Source organism: Drosophila rhopaloa, unplaced genomic scaffold, assembly GCF_018152115.1.
Source record: "Drosophila rhopaloa isolate 14029-0021.01 unplaced genomic scaffold, ASM1815211v1 contig_115, whole genome shotgun sequence".
Taxonomy (NCBI): Eukaryota; Metazoa; Arthropoda; class Insecta; order Diptera; family Drosophilidae; genus Drosophila; species Drosophila rhopaloa.
In genome coordinates, this window is record NW_025334990.1 from 17127233 (window position 1) to 17151544 (window position 24312).

General features: G+C 46.8%; 9 protein-coding genes across 13 annotated transcripts; 5 read left to right on the plus strand and 4 right to left on the minus strand.

The window, feature by feature from the left end:
• Window positions 1-129: 129 nt before the first annotated feature.
• LOC108048905 (monocarboxylate transporter 12) lies at window positions 130-5661 on the plus strand. 3 transcript variants are annotated; one of them, XM_017129851.2, is made up of 4 exons: window positions 130-317; window positions 3799-3914; window positions 3980-4453; window positions 4511-5661. In XM_017129851.2, the coding sequence occupies exons 2-4, from the start codon at window positions 3837-3839 to the stop codon at window positions 5381-5383; spliced, it is 1425 nt and encodes a 474-aa protein (XP_016985340.1). In that variant the 5' UTR covers window positions 130-317; window positions 3799-3836; the 3' UTR covers window positions 5384-5661. The 3 variants fall into 3 exon arrangements, with proteins under 3 accessions (XP_016985340.1, XP_016985339.1, XP_016985338.1); XM_017129850.2 differs by lacking the exon at window positions 130-317 and adding an exon at window positions 3354-3424; XM_017129849.2 differs by lacking the exon at window positions 130-317 and adding an exon at window positions 3523-3678.
• On the minus strand, window positions 1256-3275 carry LOC108048904 (transcription factor grauzone). The gene is made up of 4 exons (XM_017129848.2): window positions 3061-3275; window positions 2066-2994; window positions 1630-2011; window positions 1256-1571 (listed from the first exon to the last, which is right to left on the minus strand). Exons 1-4 carry the CDS (start codon window positions 3178-3180, stop codon window positions 1302-1304), a joined length of 1701 nt encoding a protein of 566 aa, XP_016985337.1. The 5' UTR covers window positions 3181-3275; the 3' UTR covers window positions 1256-1301.
• LOC108048907 (proteasome subunit beta type-6) lies at window positions 5645-6713 on the minus strand. Its single transcript, XM_017129852.2, has 3 exons — window positions 6566-6713; window positions 6029-6503; window positions 5645-5886 (listed from the first exon to the last, which is right to left on the minus strand). Exons 1-3 carry the CDS (start codon window positions 6608-6610, stop codon window positions 5732-5734), a joined length of 675 nt encoding a protein of 224 aa, XP_016985341.1. The 5' UTR covers window positions 6611-6713; the 3' UTR covers window positions 5645-5731.
• A 104-nt stretch (window positions 6714-6817) lies between these two features.
• LOC108048882 (exosome complex exonuclease RRP42) lies at window positions 6818-7966 on the plus strand. The gene is made up of 4 exons (XM_017129823.1): window positions 6818-6946; window positions 6994-7190; window positions 7252-7417; window positions 7473-7966. Exons 1-4 carry the CDS (start codon window positions 6890-6892, stop codon window positions 7941-7943), a joined length of 891 nt encoding a protein of 296 aa, XP_016985312.1. The 5' UTR covers window positions 6818-6889; the 3' UTR covers window positions 7944-7966.
• Window positions 7950-9028, minus strand: LOC108048946 (ER membrane protein complex subunit 7 homolog). Its single transcript, XM_017129918.2, has 4 exons — window positions 8627-9028; window positions 8421-8567; window positions 8233-8361; window positions 7950-8171 (listed from the first exon to the last, which is right to left on the minus strand). The coding sequence occupies exons 1-4, from the start codon at window positions 8957-8959 to the stop codon at window positions 8046-8048; spliced, it is 735 nt and encodes a 244-aa protein (XP_016985407.1). The 5' UTR covers window positions 8960-9028; the 3' UTR covers window positions 7950-8045.
• Window positions 9029-9234: 206 nt separating this feature from the next.
• Window positions 9235-9886, plus strand: LOC108048900. The gene is made up of 2 exons (XM_017129843.2): window positions 9235-9284; window positions 9345-9886. Exon 2 carries the CDS (start codon window positions 9400-9402, stop codon window positions 9730-9732), a length of 333 nt encoding a protein of 110 aa, XP_016985332.1. The 5' UTR covers window positions 9235-9284; window positions 9345-9399; the 3' UTR covers window positions 9733-9886.
• A 980-nt stretch (window positions 9887-10866) lies between these two features.
• On the plus strand, window positions 10867-17542 carry LOC108048925 (putative ferric-chelate reductase 1 homolog). Of its 2 annotated transcripts, none has more exons than XM_017129886.1 (8): window positions 10867-10977; window positions 14835-15314; window positions 15383-15714; window positions 15776-15927; window positions 15989-16610; window positions 16669-16781; window positions 16974-17129; window positions 17190-17542. In XM_017129886.1, exons 2-8 carry the CDS (start codon window positions 14845-14847, stop codon window positions 17307-17309), a joined length of 1965 nt encoding a protein of 654 aa, XP_016985375.1. In that variant the 5' UTR covers window positions 10867-10977; window positions 14835-14844; the 3' UTR covers window positions 17310-17542. The 2 variants fall into 2 exon arrangements, with proteins under 2 accessions (XP_016985375.1, XP_016985376.1); XM_017129887.1 differs by having other exon boundaries at window positions 17001-17129.
• On the minus strand, window positions 17535-20933 carry LOC108048924 (FAS-associated factor 1). 2 transcript variants are annotated; one of them, XM_017129885.2, is made up of 13 exons: window positions 20785-20933; window positions 20573-20641; window positions 20256-20493; window positions 20054-20182; window positions 19806-19995; window positions 19551-19752; window positions 19281-19491; window positions 19077-19222; window positions 18861-19015; window positions 18652-18797; window positions 18315-18589; window positions 18133-18252; window positions 17535-18076 (listed from the first exon to the last, which is right to left on the minus strand). In XM_017129885.2, the coding sequence occupies exons 1-13, from the start codon at window positions 20821-20823 to the stop codon at window positions 17918-17920; spliced, it is 2079 nt and encodes a 692-aa protein (XP_016985374.1). In that variant the 5' UTR covers window positions 20824-20933; the 3' UTR covers window positions 17535-17917. The 2 variants fall into 2 exon arrangements, with proteins under 2 accessions (XP_016985374.1, XP_016985373.1); XM_017129884.2 differs by having other exon boundaries at window positions 20054-20197.
• Window positions 20934-21086: 153 nt separating this feature from the next.
• Window positions 21087-23760, plus strand: LOC108048926. The gene is made up of 6 exons (XM_017129888.2): window positions 21087-21708; window positions 21779-21901; window positions 21958-22104; window positions 23041-23158; window positions 23212-23381; window positions 23478-23760. Exons 1-6 carry the CDS (start codon window positions 21507-21509, stop codon window positions 23654-23656), a joined length of 939 nt encoding a protein of 312 aa, XP_016985377.1. The 5' UTR covers window positions 21087-21506; the 3' UTR covers window positions 23657-23760.
• The last annotated feature ends 552 nt before the right edge of the window (window positions 23761-24312 follow it).

Sequence of the window (24312 nt, forward strand, 5' to 3'; positions counted from 1 at the left end):
ATATAACATTTCCAGATAATTGAGACGTAATCGATAGTCATCGATTTGTTGGCGCCAAGCCGTGTTGCGAAATTTGAATCCCGCCATATAAACAGGAAATAGCCCGCCTCTTGTTATTCCTTAGATCCCGTTCTCGAATATAAAGGCGGCCTGGACTGGCATTCTTGTCAAAGAATATTTGCTCGTCGCGCGATAAGCATCAAATCTAGAAGAGCCCGAGCGGCACAGTGATAGTGTGAAATTAAACAAATAAAGTCTTGAAAAGTAAACAGATTTGGCTCCAGTCACTCTGTGAATATTTTGATTGCCTTATTACAGTAAGTGTCAATTCTGAGTTATCTTTCTTAGTTGAGATTTTAATGAGTTGTACAATAGTGAATTGCAAAAAAATAATAAAAGAAAAAAATATTTTATTTTAGTGGATTTTAAAAAAAAAGTTATTAAATGTTAAACGGTTACAAATAACGAATAAACTACGTTGATGTACCTTTAACACTTTATACATTTTCCGTTTTCGATTAGTTGTGCAAACAAAAATTATAAATGACATAGGTCTATTATATAAAAAGAAAGGACTTCATGTAAGATTAGGCAGGGAATCTCTTACATTTTTTTCGATTTCTCCCAGATTACAATTAAAAGCTTTCTTATAAAAATAAATAATCGTTAAATAGTAGCCTGGGAATCACTTAATCCCATGGGAACCACCATTGACGTAGGGGAGGTACAAAAAAAGGTCAGAGATCCTGGCAGATGTACCTCGATAACATGAGTGGCTTGCAAAATATTCCATTGGTAAATAGATGTTACCACAGAATGAAAAACAAACCAATAGAATTTGTCTTGTCATTTCTATGGCACAGATTGAGGATCCCGCAGAAGACTAAATGTGTACAAACACACGACGATTGGTGGTACCTTTGAACTGAGAATGATAATGCCAATCCGATGATAAGGAGTAAATCCACTTTTCCAACCGACTCGAACCGGTTTGTCCGTCTGCCTGGCATCGGCTTGGTCGTCGTCAAAATAAGAGTATTAAAACTGAACCATGTGCTATATGCGTCTATATAAATTACCAGATTCGACCTTAATCGCTGATAACGTCGGCTTCGATGTCCGTTACCAGTTCGAGATGATCAGGGTGCAGATGGACAAACCGGTTACAGCCGGTTGATCCCATCGAAGCAGGGTTTCAATTATAGATCTTACAAATTGTTTACCCCGCTCGTCGCTCCGATCACAACAAAAGCCGTACAGTGTCTCATTTGGTTTTTATTGGGTCAAAGGGTCATCTAGGGCTAGCACTCTGCTCCGGGGCTATTGGGCGTTGCAATCACATCTGTAGCTCCTGTCCCTCCATCCTGCCTGGCCTCCGTGGTCTTGCGCACGCTCACGGCAATTATCGTGTCGGACTTCCGAGGTCGATGCAGCCGCTGGTGGCGGTTCTCCTCCCACTCTTTGCGGTGCACCTTCTTCCGGTGGGCATGCATGTTGGCATTTGAATTAAAGGTCTGCGGGCAGTGAGGGCAGGTGTACAGAACTTCTCCCGTGTGGGTGGTCATGTGTTCCTGCGTATACATATTGTTAATTACTGATCAAAAAGGTAACCAATTCTGCAAAGATTACCCTCAGCTCGTTGGGCCGCTTAAAGGCCTTCTCGCACATAGGACACTGATGACTTCGAGCCGTATTGTGGGTGTACTTGATATGGTGCTGATGTGCCTGCAGGCTGGGCGATATTTTTAGACAGAGCTCACACTGCATGGGCTGCAGGTTCTCGGCTGTGTGCATCATTTTAATGTGGCGCGCCAGTCCATACTTTGTGGTCAGCATGGAGTCACACAGGTGGCACTTAATGGCTGTCTGCGGTGTGCCTGTGTGCTCCTCCATGTGGCGGGCCAAGGCTTCGCGACCTCTGATGGATTTTCCACAGACATCACAGATCTTGGCATATAAATTCAAATGGACCAGCTTCACATGCTGTTGCATGGAATACTGGGTGGTAAAACTGCCGAATATAACTTTAATTATCAGAGAATACAAATATATTTTGACTACTCACGTCTTCTCACAGTTTGTGCACTTCACCTGCCACTGCTCCCGTGGAATGTGCGTCAGCTTGTGGCGCTCGCAGACTACGGAGCTGTAGAAGCTCTTGGTGCAGTGTTCGCATTGGTAGAGTCGTCCACGCGACTTGATCTCGTGCATGCGCATGTGCAGCTCCAGACTGCGGCGGTGGCCCATAACGCGTGAGCAAATGGAACACTTGAAGAACTCAGGGTCCTGGTGGCGGCGCAGGTGGTCCACAAGGACGCCCCGCTTCCAGAACTTGCGGTTGCAGCACATCGAGTAGCCGCGTTGTTTGTGCTCACGCCGTACATGTACCAGCATCTCGGAAAAGCCCTCCATGGGCTTGTTGCATATGTGGCAAAGGACCTTATAGTGCTCCTGGATAAAGTCGTTGAACTCCTGCGACTTTTGGATGTTAGGGAGACCGGTTGCCTTGGGGCGTTCCGCCACTCGCACCCTACCACGTCCCCTTGGGCGTCCGCGAACCTTTCGCTTAATCTTTGGCTGGGGTTCTTCCTCTTGGTCTTCTTCCCCTTCGTCCCCGCTAGCGCACTCATCCGGAAGAAAATTGTCCTGATCCTCTAACACATCGGCAATGGTTAGATCGGCCTCTGGGAACTCGATTTTTATCTCATTTAGGTTTATCTGCTCCAACACACTCTTAAATTCTTCGCTGGCATCCTTTGACGTCCACGTCGTTCTGGGACGTCCACGTCGACGCTTAACGGCAGCGGCCACACTATCAACCTGTTCACTCTTCACCGTGTGTCCGGGGGAAGCTACTTCTGGCGGAGATGTCTTCTCCAGAACCGTTTGCTCCAACGCCTTGTGGGCCTGCTCAACACTCAAGTAGAAGTTGTGGAAGAGCAGCAGCTGCTCCCAGCAGGCGCCGCAGACATAGCCACTGCCCAAATCAAGGATCTGAAAGTGGGGAATCCTCCGCAATAAGAAACTAGAGCCGGAAATAGGGAGCATTCTTTTGTTTACCTTTAGCCAGAAGTGCTTCTCGATGATGCATCGCAGGCCCAGTGATTCAGCTTCCTCCGAAGCGAACTCTATGTTTCCAACTGCGTTATCCGCACGCTGCGTACACAGAAAACAAGGCATTTGTATCAAAAGAATGCCAGAAATGGGCGAAAATGCTTTAAAATGCGTTTTATTTTACGAATTAAAACTGGCCGATGCCCAGCTGATCGGTACCATCACTAGAGGTTATCGATATGCCAGCCGCGAATAGTAAGCCCAAAATTTAGTGGTTCAAATATAGCACAGCACTGTTAGTAGTTTTGCTTTGTTTGTTTCATTGTTTTTATTAACATTTCAATCAGCATTAAACGCGTTATAAAACAGTGTAAGTATAGTAAAACATATAATTAATCCCTTAAGAACATGAAGTCTTTAATCACTATAATTGCGCAGTTTTGGGAGTGGTGTATTTTATGGCATTTACAATCAGGTCATACTGTCTCAAAGTTTTGCGACTTTGGGATTAATTTATTTTAATTTAGGCTTTAATTCAGCTTAATTTGTTAATACGTGGCTTGCGAAATGGCCACGCAGTTTGGGGGAATCGCCGAGACGAGCCGTTCACGTCGTCATAGATGTGTAAGTGCGATTTAACTGGCTTATCTGGACGCATATTTCCACACCTGAGTTTAGACACCATAAACAAAAGCCGACGCTTTAACAGCCCACTTATCTCCGCTATCTATTTCTGTTTTGCAGCCAGCTTAATCTCTTCGAGCAATCCGGAGGGCACGGACATGGATGTGCAGACGAGTCGCGTTGTACCCGATGGCGGCTACGGATGGATTGTGGTGGCCGCCGTGGCCTTGATCAATGTGAGAAGTCATTCGCTTTATATAGAAGCACCATATAAAAACCTTACCCTCCAACCCCCCTCCAGATGACCAACCAGTCCATTTTGTCCGTGTTTGGCCAGCTCTTTGTGGGCGAACTGCAGCAGATGCAGGAGGACTCCTTCACGGCGGCCCTGATCACCAATCTGAACAGCCTGGCCCTCAACTTCTCCGGCCTATTCATTGGACCCGCCATCAAGAGCTTTAAGCCCCGGAATGTGGCCGCCACAGGCTGCGTTCTAGTCTCGTTGGGCCTTGCACTTTGCGCCTTTGGCACCGAGAGCTGGCACTTCATCGTGGGCTACAGCTTCTTTGTGGGCTTCGGTTTGGGCCTGATATCGCCCTCTACGTTCATGGCCATAAATTCTTACTTTAGCAGCAAGCGTGGTCGCGCTGTGGGTGTCTCACTGGCAGGCGCTGGACTTGGACAAGTCCTGATTCCCCACCTGGTGCGCTATCTCTTAGAGAACCAGGGTTTTCGTTATGCGGTACTGGCTATGTCCGCCTTATCACTAACTGGAGTGAGTGTGTTATTTACAAATACATTTTAAACCCATGCTAATCTTATTAACTTACAGCTATTTGGTGCCGCGTTCCTGAAACCTCTAAATCCTCCTACCAAACACAACAACCGCAGACACATTCGCCTCCTAGCCGAGGCGGATGGAGAAAAGACTCAGTCCACTCCACTCCAAGTGGTGATTGTTCCATCTAACCAAAGCAAATTCGAGACGATCCCACCCCAGACTGATACCCTTTGCAGCCGGATGGGCCACCGTTTGGTGCAGGCCATGGACCTGGAGCTGCTTAAAGATCTGGTTTTCTGGAGCATCATTGTGGGAATGGCCCTAGTATACACGGCCACCATTAACTTTACAATGATCTTTCCGGGCTTCCTGGGACAAACGGCGGGTCTGAACAGCCAGATGGTGGCCTTCTGCATGTCAATGGTGGCAGGAGCCGATATTGTATGCCGCCTACTGTTGCCCATCATCACAGACCACCTGAGAATTCCCTATCGAGTGGTTTTTCTGGTAGGCATCGCTGGACTATTCGTCGCCCGTTGTGTGCTGGCCGAGAATCAGGCGCTGCCCGTGATTATCTCCATGTCTATCCTGACGGGCATGATGAAATCGGCCACTGTCATTAACAACAATCTCACCATATCGGCGCACTGTCGCTCGGAGAAGCTTGCCGGCGGATTGGGACTGAGCATGATGTCCAAGGGAGTGATCGTGATCACAGTGGGTCAGCTGTTGGGCTGGGTGCGTGACTATGCCGATTCCTACATCATCTGCCTATACGTCCAGGGAGCAATTCTGCTGGTGGTGGTTCTAGTTTGGACACCGGAGATCTTCTATCGCCACCGCAAACAGCGACGTACCACCACCAAGTCCATGGAGACGCAGTCTGTGGACGCAGCCGAAGAGGTTGCCAAGCTCAATAAGTGAATCAATGGTCTGGATTAGCGTTTAAGTGAGAGTGTTCGGTATTGAATGTCATGTGATAGGCGGCGGAATGGCTTCCCTGGAGGGAACCTTTTGGACTCGCCGCAGTAGTTATCTGGGTTGTGAGCAAGGACCAGTGTAAGGAAGAGCACTATTTGTATGACTACGCATCCTAGGTTTAGGTTTTCGATTATTTATTACCATTTAGCCCGTAGAGACTTAACTTTTGTACTGCCACAAGAGCCAAAATACAAATTAATCAAGTATCCATATTACAAAAACCATGTTTATTAGCATGAGAGGAGTTTGCAACTCAACCTCAGATCGATCTTATTTGGGGAACTACACTATCTATTCCGAGGACAAAAAGCTGGGAGTGCTGGAGACTTCGGAGGCGCCCGAGTCTGTGTTGTAGAAAATGCGACGCTCGATGCCATCCTTGTTGATGATGCCAATGCGCACCACTCCGCCGGAGCTGCCGTCGTGGTAAATGGCGTGCTGGACAGCTATTGGGGAAGATTGAAGTGGGATTAATTTGGGTTACTGTTTCTTAAAATAGAAAAATATCTACACTTTGGAAGTGTAAATATCTGCTTAATCAATGTATTTGTAATAGATTTAAACGGAAACGAGAAAACAATTACTTACCCTTCTTGACGAAAGTCACGCAGTCCTCCTTCTGCATGTTTGGGCGGAAGTGCTCCCTCACGAATCCGTAAATAAAGCTGGAACCGGAGCCGCCGATAGTGCAGGACTCGCGGGTAAGCATGCCGCCCAACGGGATGCTGTACACCTGGCCGCCGCGTTGTGCATCCCAGCCAGCCACGATGATGCCGGCGAGCAGGGAGTCGCGGTACCTGTAGCAATAGTTGCGGAATTCGGAGGCGGCCTCAAAGACGAGGGCCTCCTTGCTGGTCTGGTTCTCGTGGTAGTTCAGCGAGTAGGCCACAATGTCGGCGATGGCCTGGGTGTCGGCGGCAGATCCGCTGCGGCAGCAGTATACCTTGTCCGTGATGCGGGTCAGCTTGTCGGTGACTCGGTTGGCCACATAGGCGCCGGAGCTGGTGCGGGAGTCGGCTCCAATTACCACTCCACCATCGAACTCCACGGCCATGATGGTGGTCTGCAATGCAGGAGGATTGGGCTCTTAATAGGTTGTATATGGGTAACATCGGGCATACTCACGCCAGTGCTGACGGGCGTATCGGTAAAGTCAAAGTCGGGACCCATTTTAATCCTTAACTCTGTCACAATTCAATTTACGATTCCTTTTTGTAGAAAAGCCGCTCGAAATGACTGGCTTGTTTTTGACAAGTGTTGCAAGTTAACTTGATTCAAGAGTTGGACAACGCGAGAATTTTTGCATCAATTATCGATAGTTCAATATGCCTTGGAGAAGTATATACCAAAAAATATACTCTTTTGTCCTCTGTTCACACTGGTTCATTGCACATGTTGAATTTGTTTTGATTTTTTAAAACCAATTTTGTTTATTAAATTAAGCTTAAAATGGCCTATGTTGCACTAAGCGAGGCTGAAAAAACCTATATACTGCACGGCGTAGAGGTGAGTGTTTCTTGTTGTTGGTTGTTCATTGAATAACCCGATTTTAGGATGACTTTCGCTGTGATGGACGTTCTCGCCGGGATTACCGCCCCATGGAGCTGGAAACTGGGCTGGTCAGCAATGCCAGTGGATCCGCCCGCCTGCGACTGGCCAACACAGACATCCTGGTGGGCGTAAAAACAGAGATCGACGTGCCCAATCCGTTGACGCCGGAATTCGGCAAATTGGAGTTCTTTGTGGATTGGTAATGGAGCAATTCGATTACAAGACGAATATACGTATATTGACTTCTAAATCTCATTCAGCTCCGCCAACGCCACGCCAGAGTTTGAGGGACGAGGAGGATCGGATCTGGCCCAGGAGCTGGTGCTGTCCCTACAAAACGCCTACGAATCACCACTGGCCTTTGATTATCGCACCTTGTGCCTCATCCCCGGTCAGCAGTGCTGGAAGCTCTACATAGACATTTTGGTAAGACCGTAATATAGGCTTTAGTGTTCCGGTATTATCAACCCTTGACTTGCAGATCCTAGAGTGCGGCGGCAATCTCCATGATGCCGTCTCCCTTGCCGCAAAGGCAGCTCTGTTTAACACCAAGTTGCCACGGGTGACGGCCACCTTGTTGGATGCCGGCATCACAGACCTCATCATATCGGACAACCCGTACGACTGCACCCGCATTGGCATTGAGACTGTTCCGCTTCTGGTCACTGTCTGCAAGATTGGCGACTACTGCCTAGTGGATCCTTCGGCGGAGGAGGAAGTCTGCAGCACTGTCAGCGTGGTGGTGTCCGTATCCATGCGTAATGGCGAGCCATTCCTTTCGGGCACCCACCTGACTGGCGGTGGCGCCATGCACCGGGACACCATGCGCAACTGTCTCCAGCTGGGCCTGTCCATTGGCGAACACCTGGACAAACTGCTCACCAAGATGCTGAAGCTGGAGCAGGAGCGCGTCGGGCCCAAGCGACCGAAGACGGTTGGGTTTCTCAAATAAAGCGGCTTTGGCTTATAATGAAATTTTACTATTTACTCAAACATTGACTTTGAGCTCTGCGGCTCTTTTTAGGCTTAGGGCTAAACGCGATCTGGTGGTCAGCTACTGCTCCTTGCGCTTCTTGGTCTGTCTGGCAGCCGGAGCGGGCTTCTTCTCCTTGGGTTCGGGCTGCTTGCCAGTCAGCAGGGAGGTCAGCATTTCGCTTATCTCGGGCATGTCGTTGCCCATCTGTGGAGCAGGAAATGGCCGTTTATATACAGAAGTCCTGCACAAGGTTCATGGGGTTTACCTTCGGGAACTGCAGATTGTCGATCTCCTTCTTGGTCTCGGGATCGTTGATCATCTTGGGCAGTACCAGCATGAGCAGCAGGGGAAGCACCATCATCAGCACCATGGGGTTGAACAGGAAGTCGGTTATCTACGGGTTACAAACAATGGTTAGCTATAGAATCCTAAAGTCTTGACAACTAGGCTAACCTTCCACTGCTCCCTGGCCTGGAAGTACTTAAAAGGCACCAGTGGCTTCACACGCAGTGGGTAGGGCACCTGCATGATTTGCGCCGGCTGGACAAAGTTCACTTTGCGGGCGCGGAACTTTCCCTTGGGGTTGATCTCGACGCGCACCTGAAAGAGGAGTAGTTGGTGTTAACTGTATAACCTTAGAGAAGATGTTTCCCACTCACCGGTTCATAGAACACATCCGGGTGGTGGACATCCAGGATATAGCTGCCGGAGGGCACACCACTGATCATGAACTGGCCGTCCTCGCGCACGAATCCCTTGAACTCGCCATCGTTGATAGAGAGGGTGATCTCCGTTTGCCACTTGGGCGCATCCTTGTTAACCGGAGCACCTCGTCCGCCTTGAACCGGAGGTAGAATGGAATCGGGCGGGGAAACACGTCCTTCGATTGTGTATAGGCCGGAGACTTCGTCCACCAGTTCGTCTTGGCCAATGACAACCTCACTGGTGGCTAGGGCCAACAGGGCGGCGAAAATAACGAACTTTAAGCACATTTTTCGGCCCAATTTAAGTTTTTTCTCCCAATTTTTCAATTGTCAGCCGATAATGTGACCGTGCACGGGACTGCCATTAATCCTACAGCCCAGGAATGGAAAATTCTGCACAAACGACAGCTAAGCGGTTAATTCAAAACTGCACTTGAAACTAGTTGTGAATTAAAAAAACTTCACAGTTTCAGCCATTTCTAATATTTTATATTATATTTATAAAGATAAAATATAATAAATTCCGTATTTAAAAGTTGTTAGCATAGTAATCTGGGAGATCTGAGGCATTTCTCTTTTGTATAGTGATACTCATTAAAAACCTATTCTAAAGGTGAAACCACAAATAAATTGGGAATAAAAATATTTGTCTATTTATTTTTATTTTTATTAGTCGACTAGAATCAAAAATTCAGCGAGGAACTCGCCAGTGAAATCGGTGTCCCAATATGGAACCCTTAAGACGGAAAGAAGGAAGGGAGAAAGTGGCCCATTCGGAAGAGTCCTGGCATCACTTGGTTTCTGATGTGATAGTATCGCAACCGCCGGACATCTACGACTGTAGCAATCTTAGACAGCACGTTCAGGCTATATTGCAGACCTCCGAAACTCCTGGGATCAAAAATCGCAATAAACGCAAGATGTCGAATTCAAAAGTATTGATCAAGCGTCTGAAGCTCAAGATACGAAAGCTAAATAAGAAGTGCAAAAAGATTACCAGGCAATTGGACACTTTTCGCAATTCTCTCAACGATCCCAATCTTTCAGGCGAAGCTGTTTAAAAATTTTGGATGCTTCGATGGGACCAATTCGGATCAGTTATTCGTTTAAAATTATGATCCCTATTATACACGAGAATAGTTGTTGTATGGAATTGTTGTGGAACCGGAAATTTTAATAAATGTTTTTCTCCAAAATATACTTTTTACTTCGCCATGCCTTGATTGTTCTTATATATTATAGTTTCTTGCTTCCATCTTTCATCAGCTGTAGAACACAAACTTATCAAAACTATTTGTAAATTGTTTTTTTTTCAGTTTTTTAACTGTGCACAATGAATTTTTAAAAAATTTCCCATATTCTGAGTAATTTATAAACGCGTTTCGCAATTAAGATCGTTAAAAAAAATGTAAAAGAGAATGTTTTAATTATTTGTATATGGTCAAATAGTAAATAATAAAAAAAGAGAAAAACTAAAGTTATTTACTAAAGTATTTGCTTTATGAGTTGGTAAAAAGCCACGAACAAATATAAAGAAGTAAAGAACGAGACAAAAAAAAGTTTGTCTCTCATCTAATTGGCACTGAAGGTCTAGAAATTATATTCGACGACCAATCAGCTTCCTTCAGAGATTTAATCTTTCCTTTCGTAATTTTTGGCACGCTCATTTGTCAGAGTATTGAACAAATAGCGCGTGGCGAACGGAATATGTGAAAATATACCAGATAGTGAAATCGAACCGGGGTCCAATGGAGCACCAAGAGGGGCTCCACTTAGAGGGCGCCTTAGCCCACTGAGCCATCTCCATCCTCTTCATTGTTTAATGCTTATTTGGAACACCACCTTACCGACGCACTGCGTTATCGACAGACTACATTGCCAATACACTGTCTTACCGACGGGTTGCACCTGAACTAGATGGCGCTAGTTTCAAGAGGTGCTGGCTACGATGTAGAAAAGTCGAGACCAAAATGTACTAAGTGTTCGACGAAATAGACACCCTTTCAAAGATTTTATTCAAGCAAAGTTTTAGCTTCTTGCTCCCCAACTCCCGCCCCGCAAATCTACCTGCTGACGTGAAAAGCGCGGTAGTTCGCGCTCCAATCTATCGCAGTGTTGACTTTACTATCGATACACGACTGAAACATTATTGTATTATTTTTCTGCTCTTTTCGAGCGCTCTCAGCCGAATTCAGTCGTTGGCGGCTTTTCGTTGTGTTCGGTTTGCTAAACATCCGAGCGGTTGGACGAGAAAAAGAGCTAACGAAGCTCGAGTGATTTTCGAATATTGTTGACAGCGATTTTAGGTTAGTGCGTGCTTTGTCAAACGGGTTTTGAGTTATTCGCAATGAATGGCAATGGAGTTCTACTAGGCGCAGGTGTGCCCACATGAGCAATAAGTGCCACATGCAATATGCAACGTGCAACATGCAACCTGCAACATGCTCACCGAAAGTGAAGTTCAACTTGAACCGCAGCTTTAAGATCTTGTGGTTAATAGGCAATGTCAATGGGATATAAAACTTGATACTGATTCCCTAATCTGTTCGTAAAAATTCCAAAGTTGCTGCTGTGTTTTTGTTTTTTCATCCACTTGAACTGTGTCGCATGTACAGTGAAACCGGTTTCAGTAATTTTAATGATGCTGAGATCACAGGCCCCACCCCTCGTACCCTCCTCTCATCCGGAGCTTGCACAGATTTATTTTTTTCGCACACACATTTCAATGGCAAGACGCAATCGCAATGCAAGTCTTCTAGCACAATGGCAATGGTTAATTAATTAGGCAGCGAACGAATAATAAAACAGTGAGTGATGTCAAGCGTCGCGCCTGCGCGAAACGTTGGTGATGTAAACAATGCGAGGCGGAAAAATATATACATAAACTGAAAAGTAGTGAAAACAAAACGAAGTCTACGAGTTTTCGGGGGTTATCTCAAGACGTGCATTGGTCGCATTATAGAAATTGGCACACTCGCGGCCACGAGTTCAGTGCCTTACGCAATTGTACAGCTGATAAATCAACGGTGACAGTCACTTTCTACGAATGCAGAGTCGTCACTTTGCTGGAATATTTATAACTAACGACGACAATTGGTACAGTTTTTGTTTTGCTCTCACTACGCGTCGATTTCCTCGATCTGCGCCTTGTGATGTCATCTAATGGAGGTTTTATGTGCATACCACGAATCAATAATCGCTTCGTTAAGGCATTTTTTCTCGGCGCAGTTTACGCGTTCTTCGAGGTTTTATTTAGAGAACAGCTGTTTGGATCTCAGTCAATTATTTTGCACTTAGTATGAGCTTATTTTAGAAAAACTCTCGGCCGCCGAAATATTTTATTTAAATTGTTGTTGTACATTTTTAAATATTTAAATATGCGTTAAATGGATATAACATTTTTGAGTTACTGTGACTAATTATAGAAGTGTGCACTAATAGAACACTACCTTTTTGTGGCTTCAAGCTTTATGTAAACACCTTTATCACTGTGTTTCCTTATTATTACCAAGTAGTAGGTTAAAATTAGTTAATAGCTCAGGACCCAGTTGTTTAACTTTCTGACATGTTGTCCATCGCAAGATTAAACATTAATTTAGGAACCCATCGACACATGCCAATCAGGTTTTTTGGACAAATGTTGATCAATCTTTTTCCGTATGCATGGAATCACCCTGGAAATTCGGTACCAACCCCCATTTAATTGCCCCTTTGGCAGGTTTACTTTCTGGGTGGAAGGGTCTAGTACAGGGGGTACCTGGAATTGCCCACAGTAGGCTAGTTGTTAACCCAGTTTACACAGGTTCTGGCACGCGATGTCCGCCCAAGATTGTTACATGCAAGGAAATTGCTTGACCACCTTGACCAGAAGCACCCCTCCCCAAAGCACTCTTCTTCGAACTTTGTTGGGGTCAAATCCAGTAGTTGGCATGTGCTACAAAACGTAGTACACCCAACTCGATTAATGGCTGAAAACAAGCTGATAATGGACTGATTCTTGGTCTGATTGTCCTATAAACTTGGAAAAACCAAAGTCAAGAGGCATCTTATCAATTTACAGGCTTTGGGCAATATTAAGAAATTTACGCAACTTTTGAAGTGAGTGATTCAGCAATCTTCCGAAGTGGTCCGCAGAAGGCAAATTATCAGAGTCGTTTACCCGCCAACTGCGATCTACATACCTTTCGCATTGATCGAAGCAATTAGAGTTGGTCTGTCAAATACGTACGAGTGGATATTTCGTGTAGACACACACCGACAGCATTCAAATTGCGATTATTTTGTGTACGAGTTTCAAAACTGGCTTTTTAACAAGGGCATGACAAGCTCTATGTGTGCATTGCATACATATATACATGTACATATTATATATATTTGCCGATATGTACATACCCCTCACAATGAGCATGTTGGAGTCAAGTGTTCGGGCCCACATAATGCCTCATTGTGTTGTGGAAAAGTCGCTAATCAGTTTTGTCTCACGTTCAAAAACAAAAGCCGAGTCCCAGTCGCATTCGAAGTCGTGGCTTTAAGCAAATGGGGCCAATGGCTATATGGCGCGAAACACTTATTAATGTGCCAAGAATTTAATGGAAAGCATTTATCTTTATTGTTGTGCCACGGCGGCCGGTGAAATTTTCGGTTTTCACTTTGCCTTCTGCAGAGTGCGAACTACCAAATACATATGTAGTAGATATGGGTATGCCTACCTGTACGAAGGTCTGGGTGAATGCTTTTTAGATAAATCACTCACAATCAATAACTTTGACTTTCAAGGTCTAGGCAAATGTGAACACCCATTGTACGGTTCTTGAAAGACCACATTTCCAAAAATCCAACACCAAATCACAATTCCCAATATCAACCAGCTGCCAAAATAAGGTCTAAACAATGACTGTATCGAGCTAAAGCTAAAGCTCAAGCCGCGCTTTAATTAACATTTAGCTGGCATTTCAAAGAAAGGCAAATGAATTAAAAAAACATTTATGGCCGCTGAGATACATACGCTATAAAGCCGCCCAAGGTTAATCGTAAACGCTTTCAATTCAAGTTCAATTCGCATTCTCGACACGGAGCGGGAGAGATAGTGTAATACTCAGGCAGACTGGAGATACAGATGAATCACTGTCGTCTGTATTCCCACATGGGAAATTCCCAAGCACATAATGTATTCTGCCACTCACTTCCTCATTGATCTTGATCTTGGCTGGGATTGGGCGATCATGACGAAAGCAAAAGTCATTTTCTGACTCACGAGGGAACTGACCTCGTTAACGGTTTTGTTAAACCGCGAATATAAAAATAGTGAGTGAAATGTATTGGGCCCTCTTGACTTAACAAGTGCACCGGAAAGTAATTGACCAATTGGCCCCAGTGTAGTAAACATTTAATTTATGACCCCGCTTACGGGTAATTAGTTTAACTAGCCATTTGCTCGATTAATAAGCGAATGCTTAATATATTTGCGGTTATTAGGAAGAATACGCATACGCAGCGATGCCTGACGAGCCGTGATGTTGCCCGTGTGATAAGCGCTGAGTGGCCAGCAAACTGAAAGCTAAACGGTGTTTAGGTGATACATCCGCCTCTAAATATAGCCATATCGGGCAGGCACAATCTGAATCAGTATCGACGCCGACATGACTGCATTGGTAATTAAATGAGAGGAGTCTGATTAAGGTAGAATGTTTAATGGAGTCTGAGTATTCAAATTTATTATGGTGCTGAATTTGATGGGTCAAATATTACTTTAAAGCAATGTAAATCGTACGACGACTTTATTTAATACTTCTTTCGGGAAATAAATAAATATTTATCAGTTTCGTACTTCATAGAACTACCCGACCACTCCAGTAGTTATAGATACGTTGATCGTTATCAAATATGTAGATTCACAGATACATTCGCCACTCATTGTTTGCGGGTTCGCTGGAAACGTGCCCCCGATAAGCGGGGCAATTATTTATGCCATGGTAATTAAACAGACGACAGAAGATGGAAATGACGAATGTCTGACGAGGGGTTCAGATTGTTTGAGGTGGGGGGCAGGTGGTAATCAAAGGGGAACGGAAGCCGGGACACGGTTCGCTTCTGATCATTCAATTCCCATTCGATACCAACTCCAACTTCAACTCCAACCCAACCGTCATTGTCTGCTCCACAGGTGCTCTACGATGACGCGGCCGCTGACAATGCGAAGTTGGCTGGCGCTGGCGACGGCGCTACTGGTGGTGGCCACCTGGCCGGATTCGGGCCAGAGTCTGCCGCAAGGCGCTCCGGAAACCGTGTGCGACACCTTGCTGCCGTACCACTCCGGCGGCAGTGTGCTGCCCCAGAACAGCGTTTCGCCTTTCAAGGTGGAGACCTCCTCCTCGACCCTTGGCCAGGGTCAGACCCTCCGCGTGGACCTCACGGGTGTGCCGGCGGGCCTGAGCTTCGGCGGCTACATGATCCAGGCGCGCAACCGCAATCCGCCGCACCAGATCGTGGGACAATTCGGACCCGCCCGCGATGGAACCATCAAGCTGATGAACTGCGAGAACTCCGTGAACAACTCGGCCACGCACAGTAATGCTGGGCCCAAACAGCAGGTGCTCCTGGAATGGCAGTCCCCGGTGGACTTCCTCGGCCAGGTGGTCTTCAAGTGAGTCTTCAGTTTCTTTAGGATTTTGGGGTTTACTTATCCTTCCAATACTTCCTACCCTCCTACAGCGCCACAATTGCCCAAAGCTACAATGAATTCTGGGTGGGCGTGCCCTCTCAGCCTGTTCAGATAGTACGACGTGATGTTTCGGGTCCGTCACTGCCCACTCTAGCTCCTACTCCCAATTTGGGAACCACCCGTGCTCCCTATGTTCCTCCCTCCTATGTGGCACCCAACAACGTGGCTGCAGTTACCGCAGATCCCATCTACAATGGCTGCGGGCAGAGCAAGAACTGCTTCGGTTTTCCCGATGGTTGCGTGGCCTCCAAGAGCTGCACCTCCATCACCGTGGTTACGGTGAGGGGAGATGTCTACGAGTTCGAGATTCAGTCCGGCAAAGGTGAGTCCTTCGATTTCCCCTATCGAAATCAACACTTAATCTCGTTTGACTTCTTTCGCAGGTACCAATGCCGCCTATGTGGCTGTGGGTCTTTCCGATGACGCCAAGATGGGTGAGGACCTGACCACCGAGTGCGTGCCCGAGAACGGAAGGGTCAACCTGTACTCCTCCTTGACTTCAGCCTCTCCCTACGCGGCTGTCAGATCTGATGTGGTAAATTTGGAGTTCCACAAATGTGGGGCTTATGTAACTTATCAGTATCTTCTATATGCAGAACCAGAACTCCGCCCGCCTGTTGGATGCCTCCATCGTGGACGGCGTGATCTACTGCCGGGTGCAAAGGGATGTGGTGACCAATGTTAAGGGGCGAACCTTTGACCTGCGCAATGGCAAGTACCACCTTTTGGTGGCCTCCGGCAGCAGTCTGAAGGAGAACAGCGTGGGCTACCACGACATCGGACGTCTGCCCTCGGCACAGTCCATTAATCTCGCAGAGGTGCAGGACTTGGGCGGATCCAGCAAGCTGCTGGTGCAGCTCCATGGAGCCTTCATGATTGCCGCTTGGATTGGAACCACCTCGCTGGGCATCATCTTCGCGCGCTATTTCAAGCAGACGTGGGTGGGCAGCCAGAGCTGTGGAAAGGATCAGTGGTTCGCCTGGCATCGCCTGCTCATGGTCACCACCTGGTCGCTCACGGTGGCCGCCTATGTGCTCATCTGGGTGGAGTTGAAGCGGGCGGTATGGCACGCCCACTCGATCATCGGCCTGATCACAGTGATCCTGTGCTTCATCCAGCCCATTGGTGCTCTGTTCCGACCGGGCCCAAATGACAAGAAGCGCCCGTACTTCAATTGGGGACATTGGTTGGGCGGAAACCTGGCCCACATCCTGGGAAGTAAGTTCGGAGATAACGAATCACCATAACCGGTGGCTAATTTACTTGCCCCTTCCAGTTGTGACCATCTTCTTCTCCGTAAAACTGCCCAAGGCCGAGCTGCCCGAGTGGATGGACTGGATCCTGGTCAGCTTCGTGGTGGTGCACGTGCTGGTCCACCTGATATTCTCCGTAAGTGATCCCATCCTTGGTGACTTGGTTTGCCCCTTCTCATGTGACCCCGAAATGTACAAAGAGTAGACCCTGCATCGCCTGCCTGTACAGTGGTTCTAGTTGTGTCCCTAAAAGTTCATTCATTCGATACTAATTCATCCGTCATCCATCATCTCCCGAGAACTGGAGGCTACGTCCCTTAACGCCCAGATCGGCTTGTGTTTAAATCATTGGCAGGTCACGGGCATGGCCTCCGAGCGCCATCTGAGCCAGCGGGCGAACACCTTCCAAATGGGCGACATCTCCCATCACCAGCAGCATGGCATGCGGAATGGCATGAGCATGGAGCGGAAAATGGATGCTCCGGTGAGTGCTGCATACTTTTATTATAGATGTCTTTTTGAGCCAGTGATTCGCCTTTTCCAGTATGCGGCCATGCGCAAGGGATTGCTGGGAGTTTACAGTGTGGTGCTGTTTCTCTTTGTCGTGGTGCTGATCCTCCTGGTGGTGCTGGCGCCCATCGAACAATTCCTGGGCAAGTCCTAGGTGCACAGTCTGGACGTCCTGTAACCTGTCCCCTCCCAATACTCGTATCAGTTTTGTGTGCTCATTGTTTAACCCCTTCCGCCCACGGCTCTGCCCTGCCACCCACCCAATCCCATCCAGCGATGTGCTGTTAAGTGTAAATTAGGCGCAAGTGTAACCTAGGGCGGAGCGTTCAGTACATGTTATATAATTTATTATTAATAAAATAAAACAAGCCAACATAAATGCAGTTATTTTGTTTCTTTGTTTTTCTTTTCCGCCTTCTGCTCTTTTCCTTCTTCTGCGCTACATGCATATTTTTATGTTTACGGGTAGAATCTGGTGCTGGGAGGCGTGCTGCTCGATCGGATTGCCCTGGATCCTATGTTTAGTATGTAGTTGTATAAAACCTGTACTTATAACTGCAGCTAGACATTATCATTATCTTTAGATATAGGTATATATGTATGCTTGTATGTGGTGTGTATGCTTTTGTAAACTTTTTCCTTGCTCCGCTAAATTAAAGTACGTAAATGATAGATAGCTCTACAATTTTCAAATATTAATGCGACAAACTAAACCCAATCGAACGAAACTGACTTAACGTAACGAGCGGAATCATAGCGAAATCATCGCTCCTCCAGGATGACCGTTTCCTGCGGATACAGCTTGAGCGTCTCCAGCGTTTGGCTACTCTCGATGGCCGTGAGATCGCGACGGGGCCAGCTGCGGATTAGTTTATACTCCTCGATGAGAAATCCATTGGCCGTCACAAAGTTGAGCAGATCCTGATGAAACAGAAGCTGATTAGCCGGTAATTTAAAGGGTATTTGGAAGTACATACCTGCAGGTTGTTGCTGGTGAAGAAGCGCCTCTCCAGAAAATCGCCGGTAGGTTTGCGGACGCGAATCTTAGAAGTACCCGCATCCTGCTCGGACGGCTCCTGAGGTAGGGATTGTTGAGCCTGTGAGCGAAGAGTAAGCTCTTTACAAGTTTGTTCTGGCATAGTGAACTCTCTTAACTTACAACTAATCTAATGGACTCGCGTCTAGCATCTTCCTCGGCTCTCTCAGACTCCAAGCGTTTGCGCTCGGCCAACTGGGAGGCCTCTTTCTGCCGCTTTGCCGCGTCCTTGGCCATGTCGGCCTGCAAGGTTTCCTGGTAGGCCATGTCCTGCTCTGCCTTTACTTGATCTCGAGCTGCCCGCTCGTCCTCTTGTCGGATTTCCACCTGCAGCTGCTCCTCAAACATCTCGCAGGTTTCAATGAGCCTCGTAAGCAAGTCATCCAGACCAATGTTTCCTGTTCAACGGTATTACAGGTGTTAAAGAAGCTAGTATTCTGGGATAATTAAGCTGGTATACCATGAATCACAGATAAAACCTCGCAATTGCTGCCCAGCTGGCGACTCTTTCCCACCAACATGATGGCTGGCAGCTTGTCCAATTTAATGTTCCTGGCCGTCAGTGAGGCGTTGCTGCTGATGCAAGCCGTCAGCGACGAGAGAAACCTGGCGATTGCATAAACGAATTCTTAGTAAATAACATATAAAATCTCCTCAAGCTCAGCTCACATGTCCTTGTTGCTCTCGTAGGTCATATCCCAGCCATAGAGGACGAATTTCTCTTTGAAAGTTTGGATAATGCTCTCGTGTTTCATCAGTTGATCACAGAAAACGTTGATGAGAATGCTCTTGCCGTGATGCAAGTAAATGGCCAGCAGCTTGCGCTAAAAGTTTACAAGATAACTTCGAGCAAGTGGCGTTAAAATTTGATTCAGGGAGCCTTACCTCTTTGGCAGGTCTAAGGCAGGCCAGCTGCCTGGCGGCTTCCAGGCTGCCCACGAAAAACTCCGGGTGCGGATCGCCATAGCGCGACTTGTAGTTCTCTACAAACTGCGTGGAGCCACTCGTCTCGTCATCGGTGTTGTTTGGTACTGCAAAATATACAAATTTTACACACTTCTTGAGAAGTATCTTAATAAAAAAACCCACTTAAGTGTCTGTTGAGCGGCTGAGCAGGTGGCGAGTCTGTGAATATGTACTCGGCATTGTTGAAATCCGTGGCATCCTCGAACTCATCCGCCGAGCTCTCGCTGTCCACGTTCACCACCTCGAAAGCGTTGTTGTGCTGAGTGGTATTGTTCTGAGCCAAATGCGCTGTGCTGCGAACCGCAAACCTGTGCGACAACTCAATACCAGATTGCTAAAAAAAAACAGAGAAATTAGCCTTCAGTTTTCAGGGCATTACAATTTGTGACCTACCGCCAAAGTGGTTTCATTGTCACAACCGTTGGGCCAGCCGGTCCACTCCTGGTGGCGCACTGGTATACTCTTGATGTCGTACACGTTCATCTTCAGCTCGCGCATTTTTGTTCGTCCTGACAGGCTGAGTGTAAGTGGGCTGTCCGACTCGAACTGTATGTCGATAGTGAATGTCTTGTCCACCCGCTGCGTCACTTCATCCCTGCAAGAGTCTTTTTAGTATAGGGTTTAAGGAGTATTTCCTGGCGCACTCACTGTTCGGTGTCCATGAAACCGTCGTCGGTGAGGTCCACCAGGATTAGTTCGTTCTCCGGGGCGAGATCCAGGTTGCAGATGCGCGTGCCCAGCTGCTGGGCATCGCTGGCCTTTGATGGCGGCCAGCCGCGAATGGCCTGCCGGCACACCGGTACACTGGTCTCATCAAAGATCTTGCGTTTAAGTTGTTCTGCAAGATATCGTCTTTTAAGAACACTGCTTCATCTCCAGGACAAAGAAACCCTTACCAACGGTGGCCTCCGAGGGCAAACGGATTTGGTAGAGCTGCTGGTTGAAGTGGATGTTGAAGGCGATCACGTTCTGGTTGTTGTTCTGGCTGGATGCGGGGTCCAGGTTGATGCTGGACGTCAGCTGGGCTAGCAATTGTGACGCTATAGTAGATACGTTTCAAGTCAAGGCACGAAAGCTGCGCAATCACGTTCAACTCACTGGGAAATCTTTGTTGGAGTTGCGGCTGATGGGAGTTCTGGCTCTGGTTCTGGTTCTGGTTGTGGATTGAGTGGAAGAATCCTGCAGCAGCATTCGAGGTTCCGGGCATCTCCTCGTAGCCAGGTGGTCGGAAGCCGTTAGTGCTTTCCACGGGATGCGTGGCCGGCGGCTCTGGCTGCTGCTGGACGGTACTGGCCAATGGGGCATCCTCGTGCGGCATCACCCGACTCAGGGCCTCCTGCGAAGGGACAACGCAATTAGGACCACGCATGTGCGGAGATGTTGGACTCAGGCAAACAAAGGACCTGCACACTCACCATCAGGTTCCAGTCGGCGGCCTCCAAGTGGGAGAAGGCCTCGCCCACATCGTCGATGCCCGTGATGTTCTGCAGAGGATAATAGAGCGTACCATATAGTTCGATATTGGAATTATCTACCAAAGTCACCCACACACCAAAAACGCACACGCATCGCAATGTGCGCAGCGAAATTGAAAGAGTTTTCTCTGTTTTGGGAAAAACTGGATTACCTGAAAACTGGCCAGGGTGTCTTCCTTGTTCTCCGACATTGTGAGTCTCTTTATTCAACCAATAAACTGCAGTGAATCACTTTCTGTTCGGGCTCTAAGATAGCCTGGCTTTTCAGGCCAGTACAAAAAAATTACACAAAGAAAAAGTGGCAAGTCAGTGTGGCCAGTTGTCAATGGACAATTTATGCAGAGTAACGCGAGCACTGTTAACGGCACTTTTTTTTTTGTAGGCTTTTTCTTTTAATTTTATATCTAGTGTCTAATAGAAAACTTATCAATTTGGACGACCAATAAGGCATTGATAATCAGATCGAAAATTCTTAGTAGTCTCCATGGAACTGTAGCAGCGGTTCCTATAAACTCTGTTAACCGTTTCAAGCCATGTTAAGTTCAAACTGAAAGGCGGGAAACCATACCACTACGGACTGTTTTCAAAGGATATAATTTCACAGGCTGCCCACACAATTCCCACCAAAACTGAAAGCCAATCCTTCAATCTGCGAAATGTATTCAGCTGCAAATTGTGATTAATATGAGAAACTTTATACTTCGCACCCCGGGGACGAAAAAAAAGCCGGACTCGCCCCCGCACTGGGGCCAGAACAAATGTGGCACAATTAATCTTCATGAAGTGGCGAAATCAAAGACGCACTGCGATGTGTCTTCGAGTTGGCTAAGACGAGAGCCTGGTATAGAAGCCTCCAGGCTGGTAAGCCGACAACATGTTGCTCGTGGGCCTTAAATATACTCTGCTACTGGCGATTAGCGGCTGCCTCCTCCTGATCCCAATACACGGAGCTGGGACAGAAAGTGACCAGGAGGTGCCCCACCGCATCTACCGGCTCCTCGACGGACTCTCTGGCGGACGCCGGCTCAGTGCCAGCTCCACATTTGCACTGCTGCTCTCCCAGTTCCTGATTAAACGTGAGTCCAATGAACCGTGCATTCGCGATACGGATGACGGATGTGCGTATTTATTTATGCCCTTTTGCAGAGAAACTGCGCTACGAGGCCCCCACGCGTTATGAACGGCAGCTCTATTACCATCTGCTGCACAGAATGGAGCACATCAGGATGGGATCGGGATGGGTCCAGGAACCGGGGATCCAAGGCGAGAGTAAGTTTTATTACATTCAGAACTGTGTATTATTGCTTATGCTAATTTCTGTGTAGTTCTTAGCATGGCCTTCCAAAGGAACGTGTTGCTGTTGCCACCCTCGCTGAGATTGGGCGAACTGGATGCCAATGGGGACTACGAACAGCTGGCTGAAATCTATTCAAAAGTCGTTAACGAGGGACAGCTTAATAGGACGCAATCGGGTGAGTAAGGATGTATTTTACATGGACAAACCTTCTATTTGTCTTGTAAATCTTACGTACCCACTTTATTATAATATAATATAAACAAATTAAAAACAAGAAAGGAAAGCTAACTTCGGGCGGAGCCGAAATTGATATACCCTTGCAGAATTTTCTATAGTAATGTTCTCCAAAATTATTCCTATGATGCATTCTTAATACTCATAAAAAATCCAAACTTCCTAACTTTAAAAACACCAAAGTTATGGCATTTCGAATCGTTCAGTTATATGGCGGCTATAGGATATAGTCGGCCGATCCTTATGAAATTTGGTAGGTCGGACTGATTGGACAAAAATAAAACCCATAGAAAATCACAACTTCCTAACTTTAAAAACACCAAAGTTATGGCATTTCCGATCGTTCAGTTATATGACAGCTATATGATATAGTGGCCCGATCCGGCTCGTTCCGACTTATATACTACCTGCAATAGAAAGACAACTTTTGGGAAAGTTTCAAGCAGATAGCTTTAAAACTGAGGGACTAGTTTGCGTAGAAACGGACGGACGGACAGACGGACAGACGGACAGACGGACAGACGGACGGACAGACGGACAGACGGACATGGCTAGATCGACTCTCCTGGTGATGCTGATCAAGAATATATATACTTTATAGGGTCGGAAATGTCTCCTTCACTGCGTTGCAAACTTTTGACTGAAATTATAATACCCTCTGCAAGGGTATAATAAGTAAGTAGGTAAAACACATATGTCAGCCAATCATATACAAATTTTAAATATTAAATATCATAAATAACTTGTAAAACTTTTTAAAGGAAATGGCTCATTATTCCTAATGTTAAAAACAATATATTTTCTTTGGACTTTAAACCAGTTTATTAACTATTGGGTTTTTAAGTACATCTAACTATAATAAACATATATTACCCAGATCTCTGTATGCGGGACATCGTGCAGCTAAAGTTCCCGAACTGCAAGCTGCTTTCCGGAGAGTGTTTGGAGCTACTGACAAGTGATGCCCCGGCATATGGATACCAGAGGACCCACCAGTGAGCCACTGTATTTTCTAGTAATGCATCATTCTAGTTCTATCTTCTTCCAGGGTCCTGCTCCTCTATGTGCTGCAGCACCAGGTGTGTGCCCCACATCTCAGTCCGCCACAGGTGTACGAACTGCTGGCCAGGAGTCAGTGCAACGAGGTGGAACGCGAGCAGAACGCCATAAGGAGCCTGGGGCTGCCAGTCGCATATCGAGATCTGTATCTGGAGCAAGGTGAGTCGGGGTCAGTGGGTTGCGGAGGGTATTCTATGGGCTATCCTTGCTGGTATCGCTGACACATATCTCTGCCACATATCTCTGCCACCACAGCCACCATCTGCGGGTTGTTTGGCTACAATGAGTTTGTCAACTGGCGCAACGTAATGGAAATTGGCAGCTGGCTGGAGGGGGATTCGCTGAAGGATATATTAGCAGATGACAACGATAGTCAGCATATAAGCGATTTGGCCTTGGTCTTCTTCATAAATGCACTGCTGCTGCTGCATTAAGTCCCAATATATCGAATCCCCCAACCCCATAATTGTTGCTTCTGCTTGATAAGTTAATAAAGTGCCGCTTAATGCTTTTATGGTTGTGTCGATTTCAGCAAGTAGAGTGTTAATACTTTTGTTATTGAACTGCATCAAGAAAGGAGGGTGGGTGATACTTAGGGGTTTAGTGGCGAAACGGAAACAACATTTGTAATGTGACACATTACTTGCGCTTGGCTGCCCGACTGATGGATATGCAGCAGGACGACAACTACGACGACAACACTTTCCATTACAAAATGCTCACGCTGAAGTGGAATACTAATATTTGCCCTGACATACTCGAAAACATGGAAGCCGGAGCAGCGAAGCCCGAGGGCCTCCGGAAGGAAAGGGGTCGCCGCCTGGGTTTTGGGCTTTGGCTTCTGGGTTCGGGAGGTCTCCGTCTGGATATTAATGCCTCATTTGCTGAATGTCGAAGGGAATGACAGTGTAACTAGAGGCGGGGGAATGCACCCACTAAGCCTGCGACAAAAGAAATGCACAAGGAGAAAATGTTTAGTACCTTGCCATACAAAATAGGGCTAACAACTTGTTCGATTTGATCAACTTGTCACATTTATTTCCGTGAATTAAACAAAATAAAAAAAATTTAAGTCATAATGCTTAAATTT

What these genes read in the sequence shown, in the direction of transcription:
- LOC108048904 (XM_017129848.2), bottom strand. Translation starts at nt 3,180, where the DNA reads ATGCCTTGTTTTCTGTGTACGCAGCGTGCGGATAACGCAGTTGGAAAC. An exon ending in AGAAGCACTTCTGGCTAAAG is followed by an intron (nt 2,995 to 3,060) that starts GTAAACAAAAGA and finishes CCCCACTTTCAG; the next exon opens with ATCCTTGATTTGGGCAGTGG. An exon ending in TGCACAAACTGTGAGAAGAC is followed by an intron (nt 2,012 to 2,065) that starts GTGAGTAGTCAA and finishes TATATTCGGCAG; the next exon opens with TTTTACCACCCAGTATTCCA.
- LOC108048905 (XM_017129849.2), top strand. An exon ending in CCGCCGTGGCCTTGATCAAT is followed by an intron (nt 3,915 to 3,979) that starts GTGAGAAGTCAT and finishes ACCCCCCTCCAG; the next exon opens with ATGACCAACCAGTCCATTTT. An exon ending in CCGCCTTATCACTAACTGGA is followed by an intron (nt 4,454 to 4,510) that starts GTGAGTGTGTTA and finishes ATTAACTTACAG; the next exon opens with CTATTTGGTGCCGCGTTCCT.
- LOC108048907 (XM_017129852.2), bottom strand. Translation starts at nt 6,610, where the DNA reads ATGGGTCCCGACTTTGACTTTACCGATACGCCCGTCAGCACTGGC. An exon ending in ATACGCCCGTCAGCACTGGC is followed by an intron (nt 6,504 to 6,565) that starts GTGAGTATGCCC and finishes CCTGCATTGCAG; the next exon opens with ACCACCATCATGGCCGTGGA. An exon ending in CGTGACTTTCGTCAAGAAGG is followed by an intron (nt 5,887 to 6,028) that starts GTAAGTAATTGT and finishes CTTCCCCAATAG; the next exon opens with CTGTCCAGCACGCCATTTAC.
- LOC108048882 (XM_017129823.1), top strand. Translation starts at nt 6,890, where the DNA reads ATGGCCTATGTTGCACTAAGCGAGGCTGAAAAAACCTATATACTGCAC. An exon ending in TTGGAGTTCTTTGTGGATTG is followed by an intron (nt 7,191 to 7,251) that starts GTAATGGAGCAA and finishes AATCTCATTCAG; the next exon opens with CTCCGCCAACGCCACGCCAG. An exon ending in AGCTCTACATAGACATTTTG is followed by an intron (nt 7,418 to 7,472) that starts GTAAGACCGTAA and finishes CTTGACTTGCAG; the next exon opens with ATCCTAGAGTGCGGCGGCAA.
- LOC108048946 (XM_017129918.2), bottom strand. Translation starts at nt 8,959, where the DNA reads ATGTGCTTAAAGTTCGTTATTTTCGCCGCCCTGTTGGCCCTAGCCACC. An exon ending in CGGATGTGTTCTATGAACCG is followed by an intron (nt 8,568 to 8,626) that starts GTGAGTGGGAAA and finishes CTCCTCTTTCAG; the next exon opens with GTGCGCGTCGAGATCAACCC. An exon ending in ACAATCTGCAGTTCCCGAAG is followed by an intron (nt 8,172 to 8,232) that starts GTAAACCCCATG and finishes CCTGCTCCACAG; the next exon opens with ATGGGCAACGACATGCCCGA.
- LOC108048900 (XM_017129843.2), top strand. Translation starts at nt 9,400, where the DNA reads ATGGAACCCTTAAGACGGAAAGAAGGAAGGGAGAAAGTGGCCCATTCG.
- LOC108048925 (XM_017129886.1), top strand. Translation starts at nt 14,845, where the DNA reads ATGACGCGGCCGCTGACAATGCGAAGTTGGCTGGCGCTGGCGACGGCG. An exon ending in CGAGATTCAGTCCGGCAAAG is followed by an intron (nt 15,715 to 15,775) that starts GTGAGTCCTTCG and finishes CTTCTTTCGCAG; the next exon opens with GTACCAATGCCGCCTATGTG. An exon ending in CCTGGCCCACATCCTGGGAA is followed by an intron (nt 16,611 to 16,668) that starts GTAAGTTCGGAG and finishes TGCCCCTTCCAG; the next exon opens with TTGTGACCATCTTCTTCTCC.
- LOC108048924 (XM_017129884.2), bottom strand. Translation starts at nt 20,823, where the DNA reads ATGTCGGAGAACAAGGAAGACACCCTGGCCAGTTTTCAG. An exon ending in GCCCTCGGAGGCCACCGTTG is followed by an intron (nt 19,996 to 20,053) that starts GTAAGGGTTTCT and finishes GATATCTTGCAG; the next exon opens with AACAACTTAAACGCAAGATC. An exon ending in GCCTTAGACCTGCCAAAGAG is followed by an intron (nt 19,016 to 19,076) that starts GTAAGGCTCCCT and finishes GTAAACTTTTAG; the next exon opens with CGCAAGCTGCTGGCCATTTA.
- LOC108048926 (XM_017129888.2), top strand. Translation starts at nt 21,507, where the DNA reads ATGTTGCTCGTGGGCCTTAAATATACTCTGCTACTGGCGATTAGCGGC. An exon ending in ACCGGGGATCCAAGGCGAGA is followed by an intron (nt 21,902 to 21,957) that starts GTAAGTTTTATT and finishes ATTTCTGTGTAG; the next exon opens with TTCTTAGCATGGCCTTCCAA. An exon ending in GGATACCAGAGGACCCACCA is followed by an intron (nt 23,159 to 23,211) that starts GTGAGCCACTGT and finishes ATCTTCTTCCAG; the next exon opens with GGTCCTGCTCCTCTATGTGC.